Source organism: Streptopelia decaocto (genome assembly GCF_964273445.1).
Source record: "Streptopelia decaocto genome assembly, chromosome: 22".
In the NCBI taxonomy this organism is placed as follows: Eukaryota; Metazoa; Chordata; class Aves; order Columbiformes; family Columbidae; genus Streptopelia; species Streptopelia decaocto.
The window spans coordinates 2,527,838-2,541,039 of NC_138677.1; the positions used below are offsets into that span (position 1 = coordinate 2,527,838).

Here is a 13,202-nt window from a genome sequence, read left to right on the forward strand (position 1 = left end):
GCCAAACGAACCAGGAGCAGCCTGGAAGTTTTAATTAGAAGCTTCCAGCCTCCGAGAAGACAAAGGCGAGATGTGGCGCTGCCAGGCGGGAAAGTGGGGCAGGAGGAGCTGGTGACCCCAGTCCCAGGGGACAGCAGCGCCCAGAGCGGGGTCACTCCCACCTCCTGCTCCTGCCACACTTGGTGACCTCAGGGGGGGCTGCGAGGGGCTGGTGCAGATGTAGCAGCGCCCAGATGTGCCCAGGGAGGGGAGCATGGGGGGGTTGGGATGCTCAGAGCTCCCTGCCCAGGATGGGGGGGTCACAGACAGGTGCAGGGACCCCAGGGGGACAAGGAGATGGGTGGACATCCATCACCCTCACCCCGGGATCCCACCCAAGCAAAGGGGGCAGAAGGCACCACAGGGCCCCAGTGATGCTGGGAGATGGGGGGTGAAGAGGGGGGACTAGGCTTGAGCCCCCCCAGGAGCAAAGGCCTTTTCCAGGCCTGCTCAGGCAGGAGCTGCTGCCCAAGCCGAGCTCCTGCGCCAGGGGGAGGCGAGAAGAACCAGCCGCACGTCTCCCCTCTGGTTGGAAACGAAAGGATTTATTAAAAGCACATGTTATTTCTTAGCATAACCCATCTGTTAGAACTCGACACCCGGCGCTGATTCGAGAGGGGCTGAGAGGGAACAGCAATAACCCATCTGCTGCAAAAATAACACAGGGCTGCGCCGGGGGGGCGGGAAAAATAACAACAGGGGAATGAGTGGGGATAGAGGGTGACTCTGGGGTTGAACGACAGTTTGAGAAGAACCTTGTGGGGCTGCAGGAAGGAGGGGATGGGGGTCCCCAAAAAAAGGAAGAAGTTTGGGATGTGGGTTTGGACCTGGGGAGGATCCTGGACGGTGGAGCCATCAGCATAAGAGCTTCCTCAGCCGGGGGGTGCGAGTCGGGAGGGCCCCGGCAGAGGCCACTGGGTCTTTGGTGCTCCTGGTCCTGCCTTTGCGGGGCAGAGTGGCTGGAGGATGAGCTGGGGAGGGAAAGAGAAAGAAATGAAGCAGCTCCAGAGGCAAAGCAGCAAAGTCAGGTCCCCCAACATCCCCCTCCTGCCCCCACCGCCCTGCCCCGAGGATGCGGGTGCAGCGAACCCCAAACAGCACCTTCCGCCAGCACTTCCCGTCTCAGTTCCAGGTATTTGACCCCCTGAAGTGGGACGGGGCTGGCACAGCACCAGTTTGGTGCGTGTCCCGAGGCAGGGAGCCCCCGGAGCCCGGTGTGCTGGGGGATCCCCGGTTTGGGGGTGCGTGGCTCACCTGGGATGCGGGATGGCTGCGCACATCTCCGGCGTGTGCTCGGGAGGTTGGTGCTGTGGCTCTGGAGCGCCCCCAGAGAGGGGGGAGCAGTGCTGGGAACGAGAAAAAGGGCCATTTGAAACCCCTGAGGTCCCCAACCATCCCCAGATGGCAGGGGCAGGGACGGGGAGCGCTCTGGGGACAGGGTGCTGGCACCGTCTCACCTCTCCACTCGCCTCCGCTTCTGCGCGGGGGCTTTGGGGACCGAGGAGGGTTTGGGGATGGATGAAGCCTTCACGCTGCGCGCTGGGATGCAGGTTCTGCAGGCAGGAGAAGAGTGTTAGTGCCGGGCCAGAGCTTGAGCGCCCGCTCCGTGGGGCTGGGAAACAGCTGCGCTGACACCGTCACCCCACAGGGACCAGCCACAGGAACTCTGCTTGTTTTTTTGGGGAAAAAACAAAAGACTCAAACAGGACTAAAGCCTGAGGAGGTGGCTGCAACCCAGGTGCTGCTGCCCCCTAAGGTGGCCAGGGTCTTCCCCTCTGCCTCAGTTTCCCCAGTTACCCACTATAGGAACTATTTCCTACAGCGAGAGGAGAATGGGAGACCCAAGGGTGTCCTGCACTACAGGGATGGTCACAAAAATTCACACAGCTCTGTAAAAGCCAGAGCCTTTTGGAAGCACCAGCAATAAAATTAAAGAAACCACGTCAATCCCCTCCACTGTGCAGTTCCAGCCCTTGCTCCAGCCTCTCTGGGACAAGGTGATGTCCCCAATGTCCCCTTCGTCCCCCTCAGCGATCCAGTGGCTGTCTAGAGGCTGCTCCTCTGTGTCCAAAAGGAAAAGGAGATTTTCTCAGAGTGCTTTTTGTGTCTTTGTGAGCACTTCACAGACCAGCTCAGCCCGCTGGCTGCAGCAACCCAGAAATGATTCACCCAGCCAGAGCATGAGGGGGGTTCCTCACAACCGGGGGTACCCCAGGCAGGGCCACACTCACCTGGGCACGAAGGGACCATCCTGCTTGTTGAGGAGGCTCTGGACATTCTCCCAGATGGAGATCTCGGGGCCACTGAAGGCAGCCGGGTCGGCCGCACCAGGTGAGCCGCTGTACTCACAGACGTCAAACGTCACGTTGAGTTTGTGGGCAGGTGCAGCAGGCGTAGCATGGCAGTTCTGGGCGGCCGACACCGTCAGGGGCACGCGGTTTTTGGGGACTGTCAGCGGGCAGATTTTGGGGGTGCAATATAATGGCAGTGGGGAGACAAGGGGCGCCTGAGCTGCTGCTGCCAGACAGGGGCTGCCAGGGCTCAGCATCACCCCAGGAGTCTCTGCTGCGCTCCCGCTGCTCCGCTGGCGTTTCACCCGCCTTTTGAGGCTGCGAGGAGTTTCCACTTGGAAAGTGCTGTTCAATGCGGGGCTGTGCATCTCGGCACTGCACATCTCAGCACTGCTCGTCTCAGCACTGCTCAACGTGGTGCTGTGCATTTCAGCGCTGTGCATCACGGCGCTGCACATCACAGCGTCGTTCGTAGCACCGCGCATCTCGGTACTGTCCATAGCGCTGTGCATTTCGGTACTGTGCATCACGGCGCTGCACATCACGGCATCGTTCATAGCACTGCGCATCTCGGTACTGTCCATAGCGCCGTGCATTTCGGCGCTGCGCATAGCACTGCGCATCCCAGCACTGCTCCCGGTGCTGTGCATTTCAGCATTGCTCCTCTTGGCACTGTGCATTCTGGCGCTGTGCATTTTGGCACTGCTCAACGCAGAGCCGTGCATCTCAGCACTCTTCACAGCGCTGTGCATCTCGGCGCTGTTCCTCTTAGCACTGTGCATTTCAGCGCTGCTCAACACAGAGCCGTGCATCTCAGCACTGTTCCTCTTGGCACTGTGCATTGCAGCGCTGTTTCTCCCAGTGTTCCTCCTCTTCCGAATTGGGCTGGGAGCCGTCGGCACAGGGCTGGCAAGCGGGGAGAGCTGCTTCAGGCATTGCAGGGCGACGCTGGTCGCAGGGGCATTGGGCACAGGGACAGACGCCTCTGCTAAAGAAGCAAAGATACAGAGTCATCTTCTCCCTGTCTGCAGGTCCTAGGCTCCCCCAAACCCCAGGGTGCGCCCCCCTGCCCCCATCAGCCACAGCAGCCATTTGCCAGTGGCTGTTTCCATCAAACCGCTTTAAACTGCCAGCACAAATAATCCTGTGCTTTGCCAGCCTAAAGGCACCAGCCCGGTCCCACAGCAAGCACCCTGTGGCAACACCAGGTCTGTCCCTGGAAAATGGGACCCGCAGAGCCCACAGCTTCGCTGCCGGGTTTGTGTGCTGAGGATGAGCTCAGCCCCAGGCAGGCGCAGGCTGACAGCTGGGAGGCTACAGCCGGGCTGATTTGGGCAACTGTACCACGGAGGAGTAAACAAGACAAGGAAAAATGAGGATCAGAAGTGCTACTTTGGTCTCCTGGAGCAGGAGTGTGCAAGTCAGCTCAAATACACACTGAGCTCTCCAGGGACAAGGGCTGCTCACGGCTCCTGCCATGCCCCAGGCTGCTGGAATCGCTCTACAAAGTGAGGCTGGAGCTGCTCTCAGCACAACCCACTGGGCACCACGTCAGGAGAAACTCATCTCTCTGCCTTGTGCCCATGGCTGGAAACTGTGACCCCCCCCACCACTGGCTCCTCCAGTGCACGCTGAGACAAAGGAGAGGGGACAAATCCAACCCCAGGTCCTCACCGTCACAGCCTGGGGCAGCGCTGGCCCCGGTGACGTCCGCAGCTCTGCTCGGGGCCGAGGTTTGCTCCAGGGTCACACCAGCGTCCTGACAGACCAGGCGCTCCAGCTCCTCAAATTCAGACACCATGTCAGGAGTGAGGAGGTTGGCGTCCCGCAGGAGGGAGTACTGCTTGCGGGCCACACTCAGGATGGCAGCTATGAGCCTGGGACAGACAGACAGACACAAGAACCGCTTAGATGGGAGACTGAGCCAGCATCACCAGTAACAGATGCTCAGCACCACCAGCATCACCTCTGAGACACCTCCTCCAGTGGGGCAGGCCCTGGCGGCAGAGTTTTGGGAGAAGAGGGGCAAACTTTGGAGCTGCGAGATGCTCAGGTTGTAAATCTCTTACTGGAGAACTTGATCTGCAAGTTGTATGTTGATCCCAAGGGATCAAACAGCCTCCACAGACTTTTTGCCAGGTTTCAGACACTCGTTAGCCCGGCTGGAGGCAGATGTCAAGGCACACAGAGGCCGGCCTCCCGCAGAGACCGTTCTGAAGAGGCTTGTTCTGCTGAGGTGACTGCAGCAGATGGAGCCACGGGAGCCCTGCCAGGAGCCGTGGCAGGAGCAAAGACTTCACAGAGGTAATTTCAGGACTAACAACACGCACTTAAGGCTCACACGGATGCTGTGCCTGGAAACCTTCATCACTGGCATTTCCAGGATGGATTATCCCACGGGATTAGATCCCCAGGAGCCAAATTCCTTATTTTACAGGGCAGGCAGTGATCTGCCAGCAGAGACCCAGCCCCACATCCATCCAGACCACCCCTAGGATGGCTACACACAACAGGAACAGGGACAACCTGACCTCCATGGGCAGACAGGAGGACACGACACACAAAGACAGCACAGGGACGCTCACTTCTCTGTCCAGCTGCCAGACAAGCCCTGTAGAAAGTGGCTCGGTTCCTTCGGCTCCAGCTGGTGGGTTGCTCTGGCGCTGCTGTGCAGCATTTCCTCTGGGACCTGGAGCAATCAGTTAAAAATCCTTATTGACCTCACTCAGGATTAACCCATATTTGAGTTGTTTGGCCCCCAAACTCCCTGTGAGCTGGGAAGTTAAGGGGTTTCGCTGGCAATCCACAGCCCAGCACACAATAACCCCACAGACCAGCTGAGCTCGTGCCCCCTCCCGGTGTGTCCCACCCGGGTATTTGAGCCCCACTCCTCATGCCAAGCCCCCCGTGCTGCCCACTGCTCTCTCACCTCCTCTGGCTCCAGCTGCAGCTGGACAGGCCACCCAGCTCCCAGATCCTGCTGCTCGCTGTCACCACCCAGGGCTGAGTGTGGCTTTGGGACAGATTCCTCCAACCTACAGGAGCCAGAGAATCATGGAATCACTTTGGTTGGAAAAGCCCCTCAAGATCATAGAGTTCAACCATTCCCCCACCCCTGGCACCACCCCATGTCCCTGAGAACCTCATTTCTGCATCTGTTCAACCCCTCTAGGGATGGTGACTCCACCACTGCCCTGGGTAGCCTGTTCCAACAAAGTCTTGTCCCAACAAAGGGACAAGAAGAAGCAATTGAGGCACAGAAGATCCTCTGGGGAAGCCACTGTGTTAGTGAAGTAGTTCTGGGATGGATCAAAGAAGACTTGACCTTTGCAACCCTTGGTGCTTGCACGCTGTGGTCCATCAGGCTCATAACTACACCTGACCACCGCTCAGATGGTGCTGCACACCCGCAGAGTGGCTCAGCCACTTTCTGACAGACACTTGGGCTCTGAGCAGCACTAAAACCTCACAGACACCTTGACATGGGGACACCAGGAGGTGACACCAACCTCTGTCCCTCCTCCCCACCAGCCTCACCTGTGCAGTCCCGCTGGGCTCACACCAAGGGGAGCCACCGGTGCCGAGTTTTTGGCCTCTTGGGCAGCATCCTCGTAGGCACGGAGCTTTGCCCGCAGATCTGCCACCTGCGAGAGAGGATCATCCATTGCTCAGAGGGTTCCATGACCCCCAGCAGCTTGGAGCTCCACGTCCCAAGGAAACCACAGCTAAAGCCAGAGCCATGCACTCCTGGCCAGCATCTCACCTCTGCTTGCAGCTGCTCGCAGACCACGGCGTATTTGCTAATGTGGCAGTCGACGCTGAGCACGTTGCTCTTCAGCTGCAGAGACAGGGACAGGTTACAGCAGTGCTGGAGCAGCACATTCCCCTCTCCCGATGCTGGAGCAGCTGCTCAGCCTCCTCCAGGGTCCCCAGGAGCCCCAGGGAACATGATCTGCGCTCAGGGACCTGCTGCTACATTTACAACCCTTCCTGCGCTCTGGGCTGGGGGGCTTTAGCAAAGTCCAGGCAGAGTATATCAGCAGTTTCACCAGCTGCTTTCTGCCCAAACCAGCATCCCCAGGGCTGGAAAACTTGAGCTTGAGAAGGGAAGGACCCACTAACCCACCCCAGGCTCCTTCCCACCCATCCCTAGCAGCTCCCAAACACCCAGCAGCTTCTCACCGACAGCTTGATCTCCTTGGCACGGCTGGCATACTTGAGCGTGTTGTAGGTGTCCTCGTAGGCCAGTGCAGAGGGGCTCACGGCAGCGATCATGACGGTGCGGCAGTTGCCACCAATGGAGTCCTTCAGCAGGCGTGTGAGCTTGCTGTCCCGGTATGGGATGTGGGTTTTCTTGCTCTGTACCAAGACATCAAGGGTCTGCTCAGCTTTTGGGTGCACAGGCTCCAAATCCTGTGTTGCAAGGGGATGGCCATGCTCATCCCGTGGCGCTTCTTGGAGCCCAGTGTGGCCACACGAACAGCATTACCTTGGTGTCAGCCAGCGCGTTGATGACATTGATGAGGGCCAGCAGTGAACGGTTGATGTTGGCGCCTTCACGGAGCCGCTCTCCCTTGGCGTTGGTGACCGAAGCTCGCTCCGAGCCTGCCAGGTCAATCAAACTCATCTTGGACACTTGCAGATCCCGAGTGAGGCCACCAATGCGATCCTGCTGCTTCACGCAGATCTGTGAGGACAGAGATCATAGAATCGTTTTGGTTGGAAAAGACCCTCAAGATCATCAAGTCCAAGTGTTACCCCACATCTGGCACTACCCCATGTCCCTGAGAACCTCATCTCCATCTGTCCAACCCTCCAGGGATGGTGACTCCAGCACTGCCCTGGGCAGCCTGTTCCAATGCCCCACAGCCCTTGGGGAAGAAAGTGTTCCCAAGATCCAACCTCAGCCTCCCCTGGCTCCAAGCTCCTTTCAGGCAGTTCTAAGAGCAGAAGGTCTCCCCCCAGCTCCTGGTCTCCAGCTGAACCCCCCAGGTCCCTGGGATAAGGTTGTGGCTCCACAAGACACAGGGGGTTGTTGGTTGGATCCAGCATCTCCAGTTCCAGTGTTTATAAAGGAAGGTGAAGTGGATTACAGAGGCCATGAGGTTGAGCAGGGGGAAGAGAGGAGCTCAGCACACCAAGACACAAGTGAAACACTTGATGACACGAGGAGCAAAGCCACAGAAAGATCTCGCAGGGAGTGACAGAGCTACAGAAAATCAGCATCTCCTGCGCTTGCTGAGCGAGAGGGTTCAGCTGGTCGGTCTCCCAGGGACAACATGGCAACCCAGAGGCCAGCGTGACCCAGGAGGTGCACACACACAGCGCAGCCCCAGCCCTGACTCCAGCTGGGGATTGTACCAGCAAACTCAGACACAACCTGGGGGCAGCATCCAGCTGGGGTTTTGGTGCCAATCCCAGCTCCCAGCTGGCACAGGGACACAGAGATGAGACTCACCTGGCTGCATCACCCAAAACTTCCCCATCTGCACCCCTAAACATCTCCCAGGAGAAACAAACACATCCCCCAACACCCCCTAAGCCCCCTCAGCCCCCCAGAGTTCCCCTGCACAGTCTGGAGGTGCCACAGAGATGCCGGAAACTGGTCCCACATCCTCCCCAGGCTGCAGTTCGGCTGTCGGGAGGCAGAGGCAGCAGCAGGAAGGGCAGATTTCCAGCACGACTAATGGATTCAGGCAGGCAGGGATCCAGCACCCACTGAGCGGCCCAGCTGGGAAAGTGTCCAGACACCTGGATTTCCCCCTGCGCGCAGCAGCGGGCACGGCACCAGCTTCAGACCCAGACGACAGTCAGAGCCCCGCGTCTCCCCGCGCAGCCGTGACGGCCCTGCTGATTCGGGGAAGGGCCTCGCTGGAATGGAAATCAGCTGGTGGGTGTGTGCAGGACAGTGCTGAGAAACCGGGGGGACAATTTATGGACCCCTAGGGAGTGTAATTTCTGTCTCAGTGCCAAGGGGACATGATGTAGGATGCTGCTCACAACACCAGGGGTGGCACAAGCAGAAGCCAGTGAGGATCATCACCTTTTGCTCCGGGTCAGGTTTTGGGTACAGCTCCCACAAGTCAACTCAACAAGAGTCAAAAGCACAAGGTGAAATTTCAGCTCTTGAGAGACATAACAGCAGGCTGGGAGCAGGGGGATGTCCGGGAGATGTTGCCACCAGTGTGACCAGTACGTGCTGCCCCACTGCAGCACATGGCCTGCCCAGCCCCGTATCTCTCTGTTCAGAGCAACAACCTCTCCAGTTGTCCCTGTGTCACCCCAGCAGCAGCCACAGGAACCCCGTGACACTGGTCCCGACACGAGCTGGCTCCCCAGCCCCTCTCCAGCTCAGCTCCTGAGCAAAACCACAACCAGCGGCCTCACCTGGAACACTGCGTGGGAGCGGGAGGAGGTGGCGTTGGCATCTGTGGGATGCTGCGTGCGGTTCCTGTTTCCTTGGGCCAGCATTTCCAGGAGGTGTTTGGCAGAGCTGGGCTGGGGGAGACGGAGCAGAGAGGAGGTGTCAGCATGTCCTGCACGCAGGCACTGAGACAACCCGACAGCGAGCAGCCACGGCGGCTCAGCCGGGAGATCCCGCAGCTCGGGGGGCTCGTTTCAGCTTGGGGTCACGTTTGCTGCCAGTCAGGGGACACACAGACGGTACCTCTGTGTCCTCACACCCCACCCCTTGTCGTCACACACCCCTCCATGTCCCCAGGACACAGATCCGCTTCCAGACCTGGTGTGGGTGCAGCGTTGCCCAGAGCTTGTGCCTGTTTTTACACCCACCTGGTGGAAGGAGAGGCCCTGAATAATGACCCCTTTGTCAGGGTCTTCTCTGATGTTGAGTGGCCCCTTGGGCTCCAGCAGGTCGTATATCTGCTCATTGTACACCTGAAACAGGGAACACAATGTGAGGTTGAGGTTTAGTTTTGCGGCAGCTTTGCACCCAAGGTCACACACAACCTGGTGTCACCCCCAGCACCACTTCTGGGACCTCTTCCCAGAGTCACACTGGGAGCAGGGAGGTGCTTTAAATGCAGAGGGTAGATCAGAAGGATCACCAGCAGGTCATAGAGCTACAGAATAGTTTGGGTTGGAAAAGACACTCAAGACCATCAAGTCCAACCGTTCCCCCACCCCCAGCACTGCCCCATGTCCCTAAGAACCTCATCTCCACATCTGTTCAACCCTCACAGGGATGGTGATTCCACCACTGCCCTAGGCAGCCTGTTCCAGTGCCCAACAGCCCTTTGGGGAAGAAATTGTTTCCAAGATCCAACCACAACCTGGTAGCACAGCAGGTACCCCAAGTGTGGCACTATGGGGTTCAGATCAACCCCAAACCTTAGTGACGGTGACCTGGAGGTGGGAGAGGACACGGTTCAGGCACAACGTACCTCCTGGTAGGAAACAAGAACCTCGCAGCTCTTCTCTTTCCTGGCCTCGATCTTTTCATATAGGCCCACCATGGTGAGGTACATTATGCCAGGGCTGTTCTCAGACCCCACCATGGTATAGGTTTTTCCTGCTCCGGTTGCGCCGTAGGCAAACACTGGAAGCAGAAAGGGTGGAGGGTTGAAACAATTGTTAATTAACGGAAGCAGCAGAATGCAGTTCTTCATGGGAGAGAGGATCTGGCAGCAACCCCTGGGGCAGGGGTTGCTCATGCACTTTGCAGAGATGAGGTAAAGCTAATTACCCTCTGTCCTAGCCATGCTGTCCTTCAGTGCAATTTTTTTTCCTCATTTCAGTCTCTCTAATTTAGCAGAAACAGAACGAGTCCACAAACCACCACCTGCTCAGTTGCTCAAGTCACCCCTGAACCTTCCCTGTAATGAGCCAAGCAGCCCCATTCCCCCTTCTCACCGGGTTTTTCTTCTTCCACACCTTGTAATTCATCTCATTTTCCTCCCATCTTTCAACACCCTCTTTGAGCATCACCATCAGAGCAGGACACACTAATCCACAGAGCCTCAGCCCATCTCCCCATCAGCAGCACCCAGCGCTTCACAACTCTCTCATTTGAGGCTCCTGAAGTTATTTTATGCAGATACAGACACGAGACGTGCCTGCCAGGTGGGCACGTTGACAGAGCAGCCTTCAACGGCTCGCAGAGCGTGCGGAGAGCCAGGAATAGCATCCTGCGATCCCTGTGCCCAGCCCATGATGATACAGGAGAGCAGTCGTCTCCTGCTCGCTGCCTCGCGCAGCTGATGTGCTTGTTAAGCCACTCAGCTGCTGACAGCCTGCGAACAGCACGAGGGGCCGCGGCAGCGGGCGAGGAGCTTCCAGACCCAGCAAGGAGCTTCCAGACCCGGCTTTACAGCACAGCAGCCCCCAAAGCACCTCAAGATGTGTCTGCTTCACCCCAAATCCTACTCCAAAACACAGCATCTGCTCCCCCGTCACGCAGATCCCGGCCTGTACTGGGTGCTGGGTTATCCCACCCCAGCCACAGAACTTTGCAGTCCAGTGTTAAGCCTCACACTCTTCTTCCTCACCGGCTCTTCCAGCCCAGCCATCTCTCTCCCCACCTGCTCCTCAAACCCTCTGCCCACCCTCCCGCTCCCCGCCAGGATGCTGCATCCAGCTCAGGGGTCCCCAGTACAAGACAGACAGGGACCTGTCAGAGGGGATCCCAAAAATGATCTGAGGCTGAAACAGCTCTGCTGGGAGGACAGGCTGAGAGAGTTGGGGTGTTCAGCCCGGAAAAGATAAGCTCTGGGGAGACCTTAGTGCATCCTTTCAATGTGTATAAATGGGGCTTACGAGAAAGTAATTTTTTACCAGGGCCTGCGGTGGCAGGACAAGGGACAACTGTTTTAAACTGACAGAGGACAGATTTAGATTGGACATTGGAAAGATATGTAATAGCCTGAGGGTGGTGAGAGCCTGGCCTGGTTGGCCAGAGAGGTGGTGGATGAACCATCCCTGGAGACATCCCAGGTCAGGCTGGACGGGGCTCTGAGCAACCTGAGCTGGTGAAGATGTCCCTGCTCATGGCAGGGGGGGCACTGGATGGGCTATGAAGGTCCCTCCAGCCCAAGCCATCTGTGATTCTACAAGAGCACCACGTTTCACTTCCCCTAATTCACCTGCTGAGATGACAGTCCCATGTCAGGAATGTCCCCATTCTGACCACACTTGCAATCACGCCAGCTTGGTGCCACCAACAACTTTAAGGTTCTATGTTTATAGAATCACAGATTCATTTTGGTTGGAAAAGACTCTCAAGATCGAGTCTAACCAATCCCCCAGCCTGGCACTGCCCCATGTCCCTGAGAACCTCATCTCCACATCTGTCCAACCCTCCAGGGATGGTGACTCCAGCACTGCCCTGGGCAGCCTGTTCCAATACATAAATCTACAGCTATAGGAGTGGATGGGGCAGGAGCTCCTGCAATGACCAACGGTGTTTCTTACCGGAGCAGTTGTAACCATTGAGTACGGTGTCTAGCAGCTCACAGGTGGTGTGCTGGAACACCTCGTCCTGTGTGGCCCCCTCCCCAAACACCCGGTCAAAGACAAACTTAATGTCTTTGCCCGGGTGTTTGGGCGCGCGGGTGGTCAGCGCACTGCCGAGGGGGCCACTGGGCATGTCGGGGTTGAAGACAATCAGGTTGTCATCCACAACATGCAGGACGGGGTGCGCAGCCCGCTCCCGCTCACAGGGGGCGGGGGGCCGCACGCGGACCACTACGGACACCGTTCCCTCCTCTGGAGGGGAGCCCAGGGCCATGGCGGAAGGAGATACTGGCACACAGCACTGCCTGGAGAACACCACTCTTGCCTCGAACGTCCAGGAAACCTCACGCACTCTGGGCAGAGAAAATGGGTCAGCTGGGCGCTGAAGCAGTGGAGGGGTAGCCTGAGGCTTTGTAACGCCCCCCCCATCCCCATCCTAACACCCGCTGGGTCCCTACAGCAGCCCTTATAATCCCCATGGCACTGGGACCCCCTTCAGGCCCCCACAACACACCCAGTGACCCTACAAATCCCTACAGGGCCCCCCCCAATGACCCCACACCCCACTTTAGGACTCCCCAATGATCGCACGCTCCCCTTCAGGCGTCCCCAGGGAACCCACATCCCCCCTGGGCCCCTGCACAACAACCTCATGCCCTGCTTCAGGACCCCTCAACGACCCCACAACACCCTTTGGACGCCCCCCACTACCCTACATCCCCCTTCAGGCCCCCATAGCCGCCCCCTCAGTTCTGCCCCCGCTTTAAAACCACTATAGCCCCCCTCTCCTCACAGCCCAACTCAACCCACTCAGGCCCCTACAGACATCATTCACCCCTAACTCCCTCCGTCAGGCCGTTACAGTCCCTTCACACCCACACCCCCCTATAGCCGTCTCCCCTCCCGCCCTTTTCCAACCCCTCGGGCCCCCACACCCCTTCCAGGGCCACCATCCCGCCACGCCCCGGGCCGGTCCAACCGCCCCAGACCACCACAGCCCCTCTTCCCGAACACTGCTCCACTCCGCCAGCCCCCGCAGAGAATGCCCATTCCCTGCCCACACCCCAGAGCCCCCGCAGCCCCATCCCAGTCCCCATTGCCGCCCGAAAATCGCCCGCAGGCCCCGCCCGGAGACGCCGCCGCCACTCACCAGCTGCAACCACCGCTCGACCTTTCAAACGGCCGACAGGTCCCGCCCTCCGCCCCGATTGGTCGTTCCTCCCGGCTCCCCCTCCCATTGGCTGCTCCGCCCGCCCACGGCGCGAGCCCCGCCCGCCCTCGGCGCGAGCCCCGCCCGCCCTCGGCGCGAGCCCCGCCCGCCCTCGGCGCGAGCCCCGCCCGCCCCGCGCGGTGCCCCGGCAGTTGTAGTCCCGCCGTGCTGCGCTGGCGCCATCTTGCCCC

At 58.8% G+C, this 13,202-nt stretch overlaps 1 protein-coding gene across 3 annotated transcripts; it reads right to left on the minus strand.

Moving 5' to 3' along the window:
* Positions 1–565: 565 nt before the first annotated feature.
* On the minus strand, positions 566–12,969 carry KIF18B (kinesin family member 18B). 3 transcript variants are annotated; one of them, XM_082070648.1, is made up of 16 exons: positions 12,952–12,969; positions 11,760–12,154; positions 9,734–9,888; positions 9,123–9,227; positions 8,718–8,828; positions 6,820–7,017; positions 6,513–6,689; positions 6,094–6,168; positions 5,868–5,974; positions 5,260–5,365; positions 4,916–5,019; positions 4,005–4,207; positions 2,271–3,318; positions 1,497–1,592; positions 1,294–1,385; positions 566–1,010 (listed from the first exon to the last, which is right to left on the minus strand). In XM_082070648.1, exons 2-16 carry the CDS (start codon positions 12,073–12,075, stop codon positions 895–897), a joined length of 3,009 nt encoding a protein of 1,002 aa, XP_081926774.1. In that variant the 5' UTR covers positions 12,076–12,154; positions 12,952–12,969; the 3' UTR covers positions 566–894. The 3 variants fall into 3 exon arrangements, with proteins under 3 accessions (XP_081926774.1, XP_081926775.1, XP_081926773.1); XM_082070649.1 differs by lacking the exon at positions 12,952–12,969 and having other exon boundaries at positions 2,271–3,315; positions 11,760–12,293; XM_082070647.1 differs by lacking the exon at positions 12,952–12,969 and having other exon boundaries at positions 11,760–12,293.
* Between the last annotated feature and the right edge of the window lie 233 nt (positions 12,970–13,202).